This window comes from Herpailurus yagouaroundi, unplaced genomic scaffold (assembly GCF_014898765.1).
Source record: "Herpailurus yagouaroundi ecotype Mexico unplaced genomic scaffold, PumYag 186, whole genome shotgun sequence".
Classification (NCBI taxonomy): domain Eukaryota; kingdom Metazoa; phylum Chordata; class Mammalia; order Carnivora; family Felidae; genus Herpailurus; species Herpailurus yagouaroundi.
In genome coordinates, this window is record NW_024412417.1 from 9,655,489 (window position 1) to 9,674,438 (window position 18,950).

At 41.2% G+C, this 18,950-nt stretch overlaps 1 protein-coding gene across 1 annotated transcript in view; it reads left to right on the forward strand.

Annotated features, from left to right (window-relative positions):
* LAPTM4B (lysosomal protein transmembrane 4 beta) overlaps positions 1-18,950 on the forward strand; it is a 79,635-nt gene that overhangs the window by 16,228 nt on the left and 44,457 nt on the right. The window contains 1 exon segment of the mRNA XM_040494078.1: positions 15,143-15,254. Coding sequence (XP_040350012.1) covers positions 15,143-15,254 — 112 coding nt within the window.

Below are 18,950 nucleotides of genomic sequence, written 5' to 3' on the forward strand. Positions count from 1 at the left end.
AGGGAAAAAGGACAAATGGAGGACAAGCAACTTTGTGTTTTAAGGTTGTGACATGGAAATTGCACACATTGCTTTCATTTATATATCAGTAGCCCCAAATAAGACCTGTGACCCAATCGCCTGGGACACTGGCAGATGTTATCTGTCACTGGGCATTTATGTATCCAGATAAGTCCATGACTGTGAAAGAAGGGGAGAGAAGATTTGGGGGACATCTACTAGTCTGACATGTCCCCAAAGGGTGGCCCAATTTTTAAGATTCTGTTGCCCAGCGGGCAACCTGTACTACCTGTGGAAGGCTTTAATTTCTAGTCTACAAAGCACTACTGGGTGATTCTCAAGACTTCATTTTCTCTTTCCAGATTGGAGTTAATAATTCAAAAAATGAATAATTGTAAATAAGGATTATAAGTCATAAAAATAGTTATGACTGTGGATAAAAATAAGTGGTATACAATGTGAATGCATTTTTCCCAAGGTGTCCTGCATTAGTGGAGTTTTTATTGGCTGCTTAAGAAATTTTAAAAGGATAAAATGAAAGCCACACGCATAGCACTTTCAGCATGAAAACATACGATCATCTATATAAGATAAAATGCCGCTAACTTAGGGATCAGAAAACTGTTCGCTGCGCTTATGTGTTGTTTTTTTTTTTAATTTTTTTTTCAACGTGTTTTATTTATTTTTGGGACAGAGAGAGACAGAGCATGAACGGGGGAGGGGCAGAGAGAGAGGGAGACACAGAATCGGAAACAGGCTCCAGGCTCCGAGCCATCAGCCCAGAGCCTGACGCGGGGCTCGAACTCACGGACCGCGAGATCGTGACCTGGCTGAAGCCGGACGCTTAACCGACTGCGCCACCCAGGCGCCCCCGCTGTGCTTATGGTTTAAGGACTTCCCATCTCCAAAGAAAATAGTTGTAGAAAATTGAAGCCTAGAAGGTACCGTGATGCTGTCTTCCCTCCCTCCTTTCCTCATCCCTTGTCCTTTAACAGAGTTTTTGTTTTCTTGAGAACTGTGTGTTAGGAAGTGTGCCGGGTGCTGGGGATACAGTGGTGATTCAACATAGACCCAGTCTTTGCCAACATCGAATTGTGGTCTAGTAGAGGCAATAAATATTAGTCAGAATTAATATAAGTTAATTAATGATCACACAAAGAAGTATTGGTACGTAATTGCGCGATCGTGTGGCGCTGCGGTGAGGCACAGAGGAGGGCTTGTGGATGGGAGCAGCAGTGTTGGAGAGCCTGACCGTCTTGGTCTTTAACTGCGGAACTTAGTCCACTGACATTAACAATGTTAACGTATCTGGATTTATTCCGGTCGCTGTTTCCGGTTCCTTCTCCTTTGCTGCCACCTTTCACGCGGACTGTGTTGCTGCTTACCTCTTTTCCTCTATTCCGCTGTTTTCCCCTGTGTCTGCTGTTCTGGAAGTTATACTCCATTTCTGTTATTCTGGTTGTTCACTCAAGAAATGGAACCATGTATACTCATCAAAATTTAGAATTAATAATATCGTTGCCTTTCTTTTGAACAAGTCCTTGAACTCCAGTCATTTTAAAAAAATTTAGTGTCTTTTTTTTAATGTTTGTTTATTTTTGAGAGAGAGCACGTACGTGATCGAGGCCAGGTGCAGGGAGGGAGGGAGACCGAGAATCCCACTGTCAGCACAAAGCCCGTGCTGGGCTCGAACCCACGAACCGTGAGATCATGACCTGAGCTGAAATCAAGAGTTGGACGCTTCACTGAGTGAGCCACCCAGGTATCCCATTAATGTCTTTTTTAAAAGCTCCTAAACATTGATCTGTAAGTGTTTGCTTAGAATTACCTATATATTTGTGTCTCTCTTTGTGCATTATTCTCCTTTTTTCTGCAATCACTGTAGTTTTTATTTTAAAAATGGATATTTAATACCCAAACTGTAGATGGTACATGATCATTTGCTTCCACACCTCAGACCTGTTGTGTGGGTTCACTCTTCTGAGTATGTATTTTAAAATTTCCTTTCAGGGTGCCTGGGTGGCTCAGTTGGTTGAGCATCTGACTTCAGCTCAGGTCATGATCTCGCAGTCTGTGGGTTCGAGCCCCGCATCAGGCTCTGTGCTGACAGCTCAGAGCCTGGAGCCTGCTTCGGATTCTGTGTCTCCCTCTCTCCCTGCCCCTCCCCCACTCATGCTTTGTCACTCTCTCTCTTTCTCTCTCTCTCTCTCTCTCAAAAATTAAAAAGAAAACATTAAAAATTTCCTTTAGTGAGGTTCTGTTGGTGGCACGCTCTTATCCGCTTTTATTTGAAAATATCTTCATTTGGCTCTCATTCTTCAAAGATACTTCAATCCTAGGTTGACATTGTCTCTTAACACATTGAAACTCTCTTTCACCTACCTTGCCAGTCGGTTGTATTGACATTTATTTGTGATTCACTGGGTCTGCAGTAGGTTTTGCGTTTCTATGTTCAAAATAACCTGTGTGTGATACAGAAGCTGCTGTCTGCAGACCACCCTTTTGGTAGCAGTGCTTTAGTGAACTCATGTTTGTGATGTTAAATTCATTTTGTTAGAATCTTGCCTGTGTAGTTGAAACTTTTGCCTATTAGTTTTTATTCTTCAGAAGGTATTGAACAGAACAAGTAACAGTTACGAGCATGGCTATAAGGAACAAACTTTAATAATAGAGAAATGCCATAGAGCTTTTCTGAAAATGTTTTAAAAATTAAGTTAGGAGGGGCGGCTGGGTGGCTCAGTCGGTTGGGTGTCCGACTTCGGCTCAGGTCATGATCTTACAGTTTGTGGGTTCAGGCCCCGCGTCGGGCTCTGTGCTGACAGCTCGGAGCCTGGAGCCTGCTTCGGATTCTGTGTCTCCCCCTCTCTCTGCCTCTCCTCTGCTCATGCTCTGTCTCTGTCTCTCTCTCTCAATAATGAATAAACATTAACAAAATTTTTTTTAATTAAAAAATAAGTTAGTAAATCACAATAGAGACTTTCTTAGATTCTTTTGTTATTTTTACCTGAGCATATTTCTTTGCCTGTTTTTTTTCCTTACTAGCAGTTTAGAAATTAAATGGGAATTTCTCAGATAATCTTAGTACATATTCTAAAGTATGTAAACAAGAATAGAATCTTAAAGATATTTATGTATTTATGTTAGTAACAGGTAGTTAATAATTTACTAGATAATCTTTTCATTTGTTCACATTGAGAATATAGGTAGGGATTATGATCTTCAGAGGCTATCTACTTTCAAAGTAATCTGATACTGTTTTATAACTAAAAGTATCAGATATTGACATCACCTTCAAGAATGTTCTCTTGCCTAGATTGATAGTAATGAATATTTATGACATACACTATAATCTTTCTCCTTTCCATATATAAACAATATATCATTATTTCTTATCTTACTCAGAGAAGAAAACATTTCTTTAAAAAAAAATTTTTTTAAGGTTTATTTATTTTTGAGAGAGAGAGAGAGAGACAGAGTGTGAGCAGGTGAGGGGCAGAGAGAGAGGGAGACAAAGAATCTGAAGCAGGCTTCAGGCTCTGAGCTGTCAGCACAGAGCCTGACACGGGACTCGAACTCATGAACCACAAGATCATGACATGAGCCAAAGTCAGATGCTTCAGCTGACTGAGCCACCCAGGTGCCCCAAGAAAACATTTATGATCTAAGAGATAGTTAGGTTATGTCATTGCATTTGATTTTAATTTGACAAGACTGTTTAAAAATTAGCTTTCAGGTTATACTTTCACAGCTTCTGTTCTAGATTTCCAAGCTGTGTTTCAATTGTGAAGGTATATGTTTTTTGTCTTTAATTTCTTTTTAAATTTTTTTTTTTTAACATTTATTTATTTTTGAGACAGAGAGAGACAGAGCATGAACGGGGGAGGGTCAGAGAGAGAGGGAGACACAGAATCCGAAGCAGGCTCCAGGCTCCAAGCCATCAGCCCAGAGCCCGACGCGGGGCTCGAACCCACGGACCGCGAGATCGTGACCTGGCTGAAGTCGGACGCTTAACCGACTGCGCCACCCAGGCGCCCCATGTCTTTAATTTCTTTAAAAAAATTTTTTTAATTTGTTTATTTTTGAGAGAGAGAGAGCAAGTGACAAAGCATGAGTGGGGGAGGGGCAGAGAGAGAGGGAGACACAGAATCTGAAGCAGGGTCCAAGCTCTGAGCTGTCAGCACAGAGTCCGACACAGGGCTCGAACTCACAAACTGTAAGATCATGACCTGAGCTGAAGTCAGACACTTAACCGACTGAGCCACCCAGGTGCCCTTGTCTTTAATTTCTGATACTTGGTTTTGTTTGGGGATGTTTTGAATGTATTGCTCTTTTGTTAGAAAATTTTAACGATAAAGGAAAATATAACAACACTGTTCTTGAACTGGGTACAAAATTTGTATTCTAGTGGTTAAATCTGTTATTGACTCTTTTATTAGTAAAGATATTCTGTTTCATGAGTTTCACTTCTGCCTGATGAATAGCTACAAGAAGAAAGTATTCTTATATATATTAAAACGAAACAGAGTAAAATAATATAATCACTTCAAACTGTCTTTCAAAGCATATCTTATGGTAATCCTCCTTGTTGGAATAGGATGGCTACAGGTAGGGACTAATAGACCTAATGAAGAGAGCAGCGTTATCAGAACACAAAAAGACCATGCTTGCTGTATAAAAATGTTAATTTAGCCATTTTTGCACTTTATATTTTCTCTGGTCTTTTCCAAACGCCAGTCTTCTAACCCTGTAGCATGTGATACTTTTCTTACGCCTGGAGTTTAGATCTCCATAGCCCATTCTAAACTAGGCTGCAGGCTAGGCCTGTCTTTTCACGTTCAGAGACCCAGAATGTTCGTTAAGACATAAAAGGGAACATGCTTGTCCTCCCCATCCACACCCCTCACTCTCAACTCTCCCAGAGGCTCTTTGGACAGCATTCCCCTAGCTGGCTTCCTCTAGGCGACCATCCTCTGCCACTGTCCAGACAGCTTTCTCATTAATTACATGGGCTGTGTATTTGTGAGAGCATATAATGGTGCCTCAGCCTGAGGGTGAAAATCAGAACCCAGCCAAGTCCATTGGGAGAAATGGGAATGCTTCTGCTGGGGCGGCAGATCGGCTTCATTTTGCTTGCTCCAGTCACAGTGAGAGTGGCTATCTGGAACACTCCCTTGAAAAGAATTCGGAGCAAGTGCTAGGGGATTGGTTAGCAGAGTTCGTGGGATCTGTGAACTGGGTGTGGTGGCTTCTTGAGAGGAACCTGTTTACTAGAAAGAGCATGTGTGGCATTTAAAAAAATGTTTATTTATTTATTTTGAGAGAGAGAGAGAGTGCATGGGGAGGGGCAGAGAGAGAGAGGAGAGAGAAAGAGAGAGAGAGAGAGAGGGAGGGAGGCAGGGAGGGAGAGAATCCATCCCAAGCAGGCTCCACGCTGTCAATGCAGAGCCTGATGTGGGGCTCAGTTCCGTGGGATCATGACCTGAGCTGAAACCAGGAGTCAGATGCTCAACCAACTGAGCCACCCAGGCGCCCCAAAAAGAGCATATATGACATTTGTGATCAAAGGATCAGTGATTGAGTCTCAGCTGAGCACTACGTGACCTTGTGTGGGGTTTCCTGTGCAGTCTGAGTGTGCTCATTTGCAGAATGCAATAATAGTCACACTTCACAGGGGAGGCAAGACTGCTCCAGTGGTATAAAATGGGACTGGTGGTGGTGGTTTCTTGAGGAGGACAGGTTAACGTGACGGCACTGTGGGCTACAAGGTGAATCAGGAGGGTCTCACTGAATTTGGGGAAAACATTTCTACATTTGAAAAATTTGCCTATTGAAACATGGCACTCATGAAAGGTACAACTTTGATTTCACTGCTGAGCCTTTTTCCCTCACTGTGTGTAACCTGGACATAGTCCCTTGGTTTATAGCTTCGGGAGTTTAAAACATTAGCCTAGAATATTAATTCAACACAAAGGGCCGAGAAGAGTGGCTCATTTTTATGTGTTTGTTTCCTGGGACTGTCTGTTAATACTTAGTTCTTAGTCATTGAGTCTGATACCCTAAAATTATTTGTGCTGTAATCTTTTGTCTCTCAAGATTTCCAGAAGTCTGTTACTCTCTGTGGTGTTAACAGTGTCATCTCCCTGCAAAGTCTTTCAGCTTCTCCCTGAACCACTAGTACAGCAGAATTCTTTTTCACTCTGAACGAACATCCGGTTTGTTTGACTGTCTTCCCCACTCGACAATAAGCTACCTTGTGGTGTTTGCTGTAATATGGATGTGATGCTTAGCATAGTGCTTGGCATGTGTTTGTTGCCTCATGGGTAATTTCTGAACTTCTGAACAATTGAATGAATTGCTTAATGAATGTTCTAGCATTCTGCATTTTACTTGGCTGTTGACGTGTTTGCCCCACTGAAATACTAATCTTTGGGGCTAGGACCGCGTGTTATTTGTCGTTGTATAACCCAGTTTCAAGAAGAATGTTGGGAACATAGTAGGTGAACTGATTTACAAAATTTCTTAGGCAAATAGGATTTTACAATAAATCCAGTTTTTTTCCCAAAATATATTTACCACAATTGTTTGAATTGAAATAGCAAATGTCAGAAACGTATTTCAATATCAGAACAGGACCATCTAGACAGGGGCTTATTTGAATTGAATAAGGAAGCACATTTGGATCAGAGTTCTAAAATTTGATTTAAAAATATTTCAAGTAAAAAGTTCAAACTTTCATTTCATTTTGATTTGCCCATTGATGTTGGACCCAAGTGAAAGGCACAGCTGCCATTATTAGCTTAATTTTTTTTTTCAAATGTGGGAATATAAAAGTTAGCCATCTAAAGGCACCTGGTTGGCTCAGTTGGTAGAGCATGTGATGCTTGATCTCGGAGTCCTGAGTTTGAGCCCCGCATTGGGCATAGAGATTGCTTAAAAAAAAAAAAAAGTTGAAAAAAATTAGCCAACCATGTGAAAACCACATATCTGATTATAATTTATATTTATTTTTAAAATTATTTTTAACCATTTTTACTGTGAATATTGCACACATATGGGAAATGCACAAAATATAAACAGCTCGGTTATTACCGAACAAGCAGTCATGTGTCTACCTACCACTCGAGTCTGACTATTCTCTTAAAGGTTGCCCTAGAGATTACAACATAACATCCTGGACTCTTTAAAATCTCCCATTAACTGGTACTTTCATTCTTTTCCTGGGCAATGCAAGGATTTAAGATCAGTTCAGTTCCAGTGATCTGCTCTTGACTTACATGGTATTGTCTATTTTGAATCTATTTATATTTTGTAGTCATTATTATTGTTATTAGGTTATCGATATTCACAGTTGCCAACATAATTATCATTTCTGTTATTCTTCTTTCTTTGTACCTCTTCAGCCTTTTATCTGGCATCATTTTTCTTTTGCCCAAAGAATACCCTTCAGTGCTTCTTTACTGCTGAGCTGCTGGTGACAAATTCCCTCCATTTTGTCCAAGAGCCTCTTTGTTTCATTTTTATTCTTGAAGGATTTTTTTTCTTGATATAAAACTGTAGGTTGGCATTTCTTCCCCAGCATTTTGAAGTTGGAACTCCATTGTCTTCTGCTTCTTTTTTTTTTTTTTTAATTAAAACCAACCATCTGAACGTTTTCTTCTGTCTTAGCAACTCATTAATTTTCTTGCACTTTGCCTAATGGATGAGACTCATCCACTGTGTTCTTGATTTGGCTACTGTAATTTCTCACTGTAGAGCTTCTGTATTCTTTTCAACTCTGTCATACGCTTCTTTTTATACCAGTTCCCTGCCAAAATTCTCCTTGTGTTTCTTCTTTATCTCCTTGATTTTCATAAGCATAGTCACTTTATTTATTTATTTATTTATTTATTTATTTATTTATTTATTAAAAAGATACTTTTATTTTTTTTATTTTTTAAAAAAGTTTATTTATTTTGAGAGACAAAGTGAGCACGAGCTGGGGAGTGGCAGAAAGAGAGGGAGAGAGAGAGAGAACCCCAAGCAGGCTCTGCACAGTGAGTGCAGAGCCCGATGCAGGGCTTGAACTCATGAACCATGAGATCATGACTTGAGCCTGAGTCAATTGGACACTTAACCGACTGAGCCACCCAGGCACCCCTAGCATAGTTCACTTTATTTAAAACAAATTTTTTTTTTAATGTTTATTTCTTTTTGAGAGACAGACACACAGAGCGCAAGCAGGGGAGGGGCAGAGGGAGAGAGAGACAGAATCTGAAGCCGGCTCCAGGCTCTGAGCTGTCAGCACAGAGCCCCATGCGGGGCTCAAACCCACAAACTGTGAGATCATGACCTGAGCTGAGGTTGGATGCTTAACCGACTGAGCCACCCAGGTGTCTCATCATAGTTCACTTTAAAGCACATGCTCATTAACTTCTATATCAAGAGTACTTATGTTTCTGTTGTCTGTTGTTTGTTTGTTTTAGTAAAACAAGTGGGTATTTTATTGGATTTTCTGGTTTCTATTCTGAGAGTTTTGTCTTTCCTGTTCGCTGTATTTTGGACATTGCATTTGAAAAATTAAAAAAATAATTCAAGGCATAGGATGATCTCTTTCTCCTCCAGGATTTTAATAGCTTTTATTAGGGGTCTAGCAACTGGGGATTGCCTTTATCCAGTTTCAAGACTCAGATGCTGCAAAGCTGGGCTGTGTCCCTCTAAAGGCTGGTCTTCTTCCGGTGTACCTTCCTCCAGTGGTGACCCTGAAGGGTCTTAGGGCAAAGCCCTGGGGGATCTGCCCCCACCCCCACCCCCACCCCCACCCGGCAGCCTCTTGATGCCCTGGCCCAGCAAGGCTGTCAGGGGTGCTGCTTAGGCTCTTAGCTCTTATCCGTCTTTTCCAGAATCGACAAATGCCCCTGGGGTATTTCTGCCTTTTCCTGGATTTTGGACCAGTAATTCTCATTGCCTCATTAGCTGCCACACCTTCTCACATACGTGGGTATTTTGTTCAGATTTCCTAGTTGTCCTCAGAGGGACATTGGTTTGTATTACCTGGTTCACCATTATTGAAAGTGGCAGATTCCTTATTTATTGTTATTTCACTATGACATTTCTCCCCTGAAATACCTATTTCCAAGATTTGACTTGAATGCCCAGCCAGATTTACTTGTCATTGGTCAGTTTCTTTTGTTAACTGTTTTTTAGAGAAGCAAGTTCAATAATAATATTTTGTAACATAGTTTATATTAAAAATATTTTTGAAGTTTTAAATAATTGTCTCTAACTCTAAAAGCAGTATATGCTGATGTTAGACACTCTGGAAGATATGAAAAAAAGTAGAAATTAAAGGTACACGTCATCTACCTGGTTTGTATGTAAGTAACATTGTACACTTTCGCGTTCTTGGTCTGTGATTTATACTTGTGAACATATCACACATATAAATAATAGAATTGGAATCATATAACATTTTTATACTGTAGTTTTCATTTAACATACTATCAACATTTCTTATTGTTAACTTTTTTCAAAATATGGGTTTTTATCCTTAGGATTCTGTTATTTTGTAGTAATATTATTAAGCCCTTCTCCTATTTCTTTTTTTTATTTTTTTTATTTTTTTAATGTTTCTTTATTTTTGAGAGAGACAGAAAGAGACAGAGAGAGACAGAGTGCAAGCAGGGGAGGAGCAGAGAGAGGGAGGCACAGAATCCAAAGCAGGCTCCAGGCCCCGAGCTGTCAGCATGGAGCCCGATGCAGGGCTTGACCTCACGAATCATGAGATCCTGACCTGAGCTGAAGTTGGACACTTGACCCACGGAGCCACCTAGGTGCCCCACCCTTATCCTACTTCTGTTTGAAGTTTTCATTATAGATAAATCTGCACAACAGTCATTTTTGGACACCACTTTTGTGCAAGTTTTTTAAAAAATTTTTTTACATTTATTTATTTTTGAGAGACAGAGAGAGACAGAGCACAAGTAGGGGAGGGGCAGAGAGAGAGGGAGACACAGAATCCGAAGCAGGCTCCAGGCTCCGAGCTGTCAGCACAGAGCCTGACGCGGGGCTCGAACCCATGAGCTGTGAGATCATGACCTGAGCCGAAGTCAGTCGCTCAACTGACGGAGCCACCCAAGCGCCCCTTTTTGTGCAAATTTTTGGCGGTTGTGTAATTATTATTACCTCAGTGGGCTGGGGTGTTATTAAGGTGCTTTTATCGATGTTTTTAAAAAATGAGCTGATAATTACATTTAACATTTTCAGTGATTCAAACTACAGATATCACTGTTCACTTAGGATCTGAAAAATGATTTAAGGGTAGAAGCACTTTGGATCCCTGGAGAATATACAAGGGCCTGACTACTTAAGTAATTGGACAGAAGTTGAATTTATTTACATATGGAAGTAATCATTGTCAAGAACAAGGAAAAAATGTGTGATACCCCAGGAACACTTTGTCAATAGAATGGGAACAATTTGTATATGACCTACCAAAACAGACGAAGTCCAAAGGAGGTGAGCATTAGCTGAACAAGATCACAAATATGCCCACTCTTTCTTTTACATTTAGCTCAGCTGTGGTCATTGCATCATTTGCTCCTGGAAAGTCCTATCATTTTCTTGGTTCTCATTTCTGGTGACATTTCATTCTTGGTCAGAACTGACGATTGGATAACTTCCATTTTCTCTCTTAGAGGAAGTCCTTCTTATCAGGTGTTCTTAGGGCTTTGACTTAATTCGGCCTTTTCCAGCTGATTCTGTGTAGTAACTACCATGGCTAGTCCTCCCCCGGCCCCTTTGCACAGACCTTGGTCCTCACAGATCACCCTGTCACCCTACTCTATTCGCTATATATACCACCCAGGGCATGCCACATTCCTGTCGGCAGTTGAGGTTTTAGGACACAGTAAATATGTGTCATCACACGTTTTTGTTATGAAAATTTCACCATGTGATGAAAAGAACACAATGGTGACTGGTCATAATGACCTTCCCATCACATTTTTGTTTTATCTGTGTCCTTTCTCCCTGGACTGTCTCGTGAAGAACTAGGGCAGCTGGCAGGGCATTTGGCCCCAGGACTGTGGTCTGTGGCTGGGGAACAGAGAGAAGAGCCACAGGGCTGGCGGTACAGAGGAGACGATGACAGTGTGCAGAGAGCCGCAGGCACAGCCAGGAATCGGACCCAGGGCCTGCTGTGGAGCAAGAACAACACCGAACCAGGAGCCAGAACTCAGTTGTCAGGAATGACATGAGCTGGAGCGAGCAGGAGCACCAGTAAGACTAGGCATCAGGCGGTCAGAACAAAACTGAGGGCAGGCCTGAACACCAAAGGTAGAATAAAAAGAGAGGGGCAGATGGACAAGCTAACATGATTCTTTGGACATCCTGGAAATTCTTTCCAGTTCAATGTCTCTAAAATCAGCCTCATCTTAGTCCCTCTGTGATTTCCCCTCTTATTTCTGATAATAACAAGATACATCCCGTCACCCAGCCTTGAAATCTCCAATCTGGTTTGCATCCCTTTGTCTTTGCATTTAGTCACTTCCTGTCTCTAGTGATGCTGCCTCCACATGGCAAGGCCTTGTGGTTCCAACCATGGCTCTTCCATTCTAGGACCTGAGGAAAGGTCCCATAACCTCTGAAAGTAACGTGTAAGACCAGAGTCTCAGCGCTGTCTTGAGAATTAGAGGGAAGTGGAGAAAACCTTGGTTACTCCTCAGCAGACCTTTGCACTGCTGTCCAGATCCAGGGCCTGCCTCCTGCCTAGCCTCCCTGCCTCTTCCAGCTTGATCTTCCTAATTGACATGGCTCTAATCGTGTCTCATCCCAGCTTATGAGCTATTCATTAGCTATTAGCTTGAAGCCCCAGCTTCCTGTCCTGCCCCTGAGGACTCTTCACCATCCGGCCCCAACCTGCATTTCTCTTCTCATTCCCTTACATTTACCCTTCGTGTGCTGTGTTCAGTCACATCTAACTACTTGCTATATTCAGTACAGGCCCCATCCCAGTGGCCCTACTCAGACTTGAACGTGTTCTTTTCCACACCGCTCAGTTTCCAAAATCTTCCCATCTTTCCAGCCCCTGTCCAAGTGTTCGCATCTCTGCTGCACCTCCCCATGACCTCAGTCTCAGCCTCAAGTTTCAGTAATACCTTTCTCTGAACTTCCATTAGTCTTGCTCTGAACTCTTGGCATGCTTACTGCTGTATGCTTTGTGTTATTTGGGCACATGACTTACTTAGCCTTGTATTCGGAGTCCTGGAGAATTCTTGCTAAGCACTTAGCACAGTGCCTATCTGTTGCTGCAGTTAGTAAATGTATTGTGATAAGTAAACTAGGCATGGGGATAATAACAAGCTGATTAAGAGCTGACAGTTGTTTTCTCCACTGAGTATTCTTAGCTCCCTTGGCAAGCATCAGTTGACCATATATGCATGAGTCTTTTCTGGGCTCTCAATTCTGTTCCATTGGTCCATGTGTCTGTTTTATGCCAGTGCTGCACTGTTTTGATTAGTATAAATTTTGTAATAAAATCTGAAATCAGAAAAAAAAAAAAAAAACCCAGAGAATTGACAGATGCGTCGGAACTATAAGGACAGGGAAGCCACGGCGTAGCACTGGTTCAGATCTGGCAGCCAGGCAACGTTCCATGCCAGCCAGGAGCTTTTATGTGGGTCCCATGGAGGTGCGAAGAGGTAAGTGAACTAACGTGAGTGGCCATTGTATGCCAGTCACCCTTCTAGATGTTTTACATGATTTACTCATTTGAACCCCAGCCAGGTCACTGTCTTCCCTTTCTTGATATTCTTCATGGGCTTCTTGTTATGCTTAGAATAAAATCCAAACTCTCTTAACACAAGCCCTATGGAATCTCTAAACGTGGCCTGCATTACCTTAACCAGACACTGCACTGCTTCTCACTCTGCCATCATCTGCTCTTACCCTCCCTACTCTACCATTAGGTTAAAGCTTTGCCCATGAATCTCAGAGTTCCCTTTTCAACCTTAAAACTGACCCATTGCGGTAACAGTGACTATGCTGTCTTCGTGTGGTGCTTTGCTTTTTCAAACTACATTCTTAGGTTGTTTCATCTGATCTTACTTCAGCCCATAATCTTTGGGCTGCCTTTTTCAAAGACAAGAGTATAGAGGGAACGAAATGCCAGGAAAACTTGACAGTTTATCAGAGAACATCCTTGCCAAACATCACATGCCAGTTGTGGGACTAACTCATACCTTCCTTTAAGCTTTAGATGTGTTCTGAAAAGCTTTGTTCAAATAGAGTTTGGCTAAACACACTCTCCTTAAAATGTGCTAAGAAGTTTCTGGGATCTTTGAAGAGAAATAAGTGGTTCTAATAACCACTGTGGGGAGGATAATTGGATAGCAATAGGACTGAGAGTGACTTTTCACTATATACCCTTTTGTGCCTTAAAAATTTTTTTAACCATGTGCTTGTCAAAAAACAATCCGACCATATGAGATGATTTGGAACAAAGAGGAAGAAAAAGAATTATTCCAAATCCTACACTAATCCTAAAACAACCACCTTGGGATTGCCATTGAAAAATGAATTCTGGGGGCACCTGGGTGGCTCAGTAGGTTAAGTATCCAACTTCGGCTCAGGTCATGATCTCATGGTTCACAGGTTTGAGCCCCGTGTCGGGCTCTGTGCTGGCAGCTTAGAGACTGGAGCCTGCTTCATGGAATCAGTCTCCCTCTCTCTCAGCCCCTCTCTTGCTCATACTCTGTCTCTCATAAATAAATAAAAATAAGTAAGGAAACAAAGAAAGAAAGAGAGAGAGAGAGAAAGAAAGAAAGAAAGAAAGAAAGAAAGAAAGAAAGAAAGAAAGAAAGAAAAATGGATTCTGGAGTGGATGTTTTATAGAGCAGACAACCTAACCCTCCCTTTGAACCTCTTCTGTAAATAGGTATTCCAAATACGACTTTTATAGTAGGATATGCTTTTATTTACTGTTGTTAGTAAAAGAATTTCCTTTATGTAATCTTCATGGTTGTTCATTTTATTCCATCCCCATTTGGACAAGAGTAATACACACAAAAAGGAGATAACAACCCAGTCTCATCTCAAGCCTCACCCAAGCTCTTAGCACACCTGCCCCTCTAGCCCCACCACAGTTGGTACATGTGTGTTGCATGCAGCAAGGATGGCCAGGAAGAATAAAGGAAATGCAGATGTACAAGTAGAATGGTCAGAATTTCCCAGTTGGTCAGATGTGGGGGTAAGGTAGATGGTAAGCTCAAAGATAATCAGGTTTCAAATATAAACAGGAGGCTAAGAGATTCCATTTTGGAATTAAAATTCCTGGATTCAGGTCTCATTTCTGCAGGTTGTTAGCTGCCTGATCTTCAGTAATGTTCTTAACTCACGGGCCTCGGTTTTCTCATCGATAACATGGGGATAATTTAGCGCCTATTTCACTAGGGTTATTGGACAGCTTAAGAGAGAGACTCCACATAAAGAAGTTAGCATAGTGCCTCAATGTTTTCCCCTTTAATTATTAATGGTGATGCTGTTTTTAAAGATAGAGAACATAAAAAGAGGAGCAGAGATGGGAGATGGTGATTTCCATTTAGACAAGCTAAGTTTGGAGTACCTGAGGGCTATGTATTCTGCAGCGTCCAGAAGGCAGAGATATGGGCCTGGGGTGGAAAGGGGCTCACCTGAGCTACAACAGGAGGAACCATCATGCCTCTGCCACTGTGACTTTGCATTCATTCTCTCTGTTCCCTACATGGTCTCAAAGCTCAGATCGTCTGACCCTGTGAAAATGTTTGATCACCTGGAAAGACCTGTGGTTGCTTATCACGGTGCACTTGGCTAACTGGAGAGTTTGTTCCCCGGGCATCAGGGCTGCTGTGTATGATTGTGTGTATTGCTCACTGTTCTAGGATGCCAGCCCCAAGGTGGGCAAAGGGTGAAATCTGGCCGTTTGCTACGCCCAAGCCATGAGCCCTTGGCTACGGACAGGTGGTGCTTCTGGCTTGGGAATGTTAGCCTGCTCCCGCAGGGGGGCTACCTGTTGTTTGTTTCAATATTGTGAGCCTCTGTTGAAATTGAATTCCATATGGTCAGTTTAAGTTCCTATTATAAGGACCATATCCTTGGGGCACTTAAATTTTTTTCTTTCTTATTGCAGATTATCAACGCTGTGGTACTGCTGATTCTGTTGAGCGCCCTGGCTGACCCAGACCAGTATCACTTTTCAAGTTCTGAGCTAGGAGGTGACTTTGAGTTCATGGATGATGCCAGTAAGTACATCAGATAGCAGTTGTAGATATTTTGGTACTTTCAAGGGCAGGGAATCCTGCTTCCAGTTCTTCCTGTTAAATTACAAATATTGATTCATGGGCCATTTGAACTGATACTTCACTTTCTTTCCATCGTTACAAATCAGATCAACAAATACTTATATGCTACGTGTGCTCTGCCTCTGTTCTAGGTGTAAGAGTCTAAATAAGGTCTCTTTTGTTTTTTTCTTTTTTTTTCCTTCTTTACATTAACTTTCTCGTTTTTTAAATTAATGCTTTGTCCTGGTCTTTCTACCCTGGGCCTTTTGGCCTTTTTTAGAGGATGGGGAGTAAATGGCAGGAAACAAGGTCAAAAGAGTCATGCGTACCTTACTGTATCTTCTATTACTTTCTGTATTTCCCTGTCTTCTAGGAGATGATCATTTTCCATTCCAGAAACTGTGTTGCTCATTATTTAGTGGACTTAGGCCTTTCTCCAATAAATAGAAACACACACAGGGATGTGGGTGTGGGATATGCCAGAAGGAGGCTAGGCACCCCAGTTCTAAGCTCATGGGCATCTTTTATAATTACAGTCACACTGTGTCCACACTAACTGAAAGGGGCAGTGCTGTGCATAATCCCAAACAAAAGATCATGCAAATTTAGTTCTCTTTGGCTTTGGAGAACTTTAAATGCATTAAAAAAAATGCTGGGGCAAAATGAGTAAGGTGGGGAGACAGTGACTCAAGATGCAGTTTTAGGGATAGACCGGGAACATTCGGAAGACGTTGAGGCTTGTGGGTTCTGTTCTCAGAGTGATAAAAATGCTTTTCAGTGGTTTTTAGTAATTCAGCAGTTATGTGCTGATGTGTGTTTTACGGAGATCCCTTTTGTCACTGAGTGGAGGATGCATTTAGGAGATTGGTTTGCAGTGGGGCGGGGGGAGTGGGGGGGTTCCCTGTGATCCAGACTGGACTGAGGATGAGGAAGAGGGTGGGTTTGGAGGTAGGATTGAGAGAACTTGCTGGTATGAATGAAGAAGGAAAGTGAGGAATCAAAGATCATCCCTGCTTTTCAGCTTGAGTAAAAGAGCTGATCTTCACTGGGGTGAGAGAGAGTCTGGGGTCAGGAGATAAGAACACACCTGGGGGGAGAGGACTCGACTTTGCTTTAAGTGACTCACCCGGGGGCGGGGGGGGGGGGAAACTTGACTTTGCTTTAAGTGACTCACCAGGGTCATTAGGAGTCTAGGCTCTGAAGCAGAAGGCTGACCGTGCCGTGTATTAAATGTTAGCATGGGCTAGTTACTTACCTTTCTGTGTCTTCCATTCCTCCTTCTGAAAGAGTGGTGATCATAGTTGCCTCACAGGATCATTGCAGTGATTAAATCAATTAGTGCATGAAAAATGCTTAGAATGGGGTTTGGCCCATAAGTGCTCAGTATATTTTGCTGCTTTACTAGCCATTCTTATTTAGGTATGTTATAGTTGAGACACGAGCTGTCTTAAAGTGCAGAGATTAAAAAGTGGTTGGTTATGTGACCCTATAACCCAGAACTCAGATGTCTGGGCTGATACAAATTTGAGGACATCAGCCTAAAAATGGTATTTATGTTAAGGACATAGTAAAGAGAAAAGTAAAGTGGTCCTGGATTGAGCCCTGTAGGAGCCCCAACAGTAAATGTCAGAACATTATATTCTCCTGGGGTTTGGAACCTTCTCAGACTGAGACCTGCTCCTTCTCTCTATTTTGAATAACCCTGTTACTCTTATGGATTCTCCCAGAAAGGCTAATGAGTTCCATTAATATTAAATTAATATCTCTGCCTTCCTTCCCCTGAGCTAAAAGACTATGTAAGCTATAAATATAATGTTTGATTGACATTTAAAAACAAATGATCTTTTACCATTGCCAGTAGCAGGATTTCCTTTTCTAAGGTAATTGAGGTTAGAAAAAGAAGTTTTAAATGATATGGCTATTGTTCTCTCTGAATTAAACAGTAACACTATATGCCTTGTTCTAATTGCTCGAGACTAAGCTGGGTAATGAGTTTCTGACCGTATAGGCTTAATTTAGCTGTCTTCAAAGGCTTGCTGGTACTTAAGACTTTAAAATAGTAATTGTTCTCTAATGTCCTGGATATTAGTTCCAGTGCATTTGAGGTCTCGCTCATATTTCATATATTTGAAAAAAATGAATGAAGAGTTTGTAATTACGTTTAGGACTATCAGTCATTTAAATCTCATGGTTATAAAAAGGGTACAGAAGAGTGGATATTCACTTGAGTGAATCTTTTTTTAACTTCTTTCCTCTTACATTCCTTTTCACATGTTTTGATCTCCTTTTGAAAATAAGTTTGTAAGTAAAAGTTCACTGCGTTTGACAAGGCTTTGTATATTTAACTCACATATGAATAGAATTAAATAGTCCTGGAAATGGGTACAATCAATTGCTTTAAATTGTGCTTCAAAATTATGGAATATAGCAATTTTAAGTTGATACCTTTTTGGAATGGTGGTGGCCATCTGAAGATTTTATCCAGAAGGACAAAGCAGGAATAATGTTTCACCTTTCCTTATGATATTTTCCTAAAATGATCTGGTAGAAGAAGATGTATTATTTAAATCAAAATGAGGCGTATGGGAGAATCCACTGGGATAAAGAAAGAAAACATGAGGATTTCTCTTAAAAAAAAAATCTGGCCCTTTAACATTTGTATTTTTATATTTATTTTATATAATGTAAAAGTATTAGTGATAATACATATTTATAATTTATGAATGTATATTTCTTTTAAAAAAAATTTTTTTTTTCAACGTTTATTTATTTTTGGGACAAAGAGAGACAGAGCATGAACAGGGGAGGGGCAGAGAGAGAGAGGGAGACACAGAATCGGAAACAGGCTCCAGGCTCTGAGCCATCAGCCCAGAGCCCGACGCGGGGCTCGAACTCACGGACCGCGAGATCGTGACCTGGCTGAAGTCGGACACTTAACCGACTGCGCCACCCAGGCGCCCCTATGAATGTATATTTCTTATGTGACACACCCATCCCCTCAGTTGTCTCTACTAAGAATGAGTAAGGAACTGTCATTGATCAGAGGAAACAAAGGAGATACGGCTAAATGCAGTATGGGATTCTGGAACAGAAAAAGGACAGTAATAGGGGAAACAAGTGAAATTCACATAAGTTTTATAGTTTATTATAGCATTATAGGAGTGCCAATTTCCTGGTTTTGACCATTACTCTGTTTTTGATGATAAATGGTTACTATTAGGGGAAGCAAGATGAAGGGTATATTTGAACTCTACTGTTTTGTTTTAATAAAATTTTTTTTTTTTCTTAAAGTTTGTTTATTTTTGAGAGAGAGAGCAGAGGAAGGGCAGAGAAAGAGGGAGACACAGAATCCAAAGCGGGCTCCAGGCTCTGAGCCGTTAGCACAGAACTCAGTGCGGGCCTCGAACCCACAGATTGTGAGATGATGACCTGAGTCAAAGTCAGATGCTTAACTGACTAAGCCACCCAGGAGCCCTGAACTTTCCACCGTTCTTGTAACTTTCCTATAAGTCTAAAATGATTTCGAAATGATTATAATCTATTGATTTAGAGGACTGAAGGATAATGATTGAAAAGCATGTATGTGTAGCACACTATATTAGACACTCATAACTTATTTTGAGTAGAAGTAGGCTTTGTAACATTTCATTTTATTTG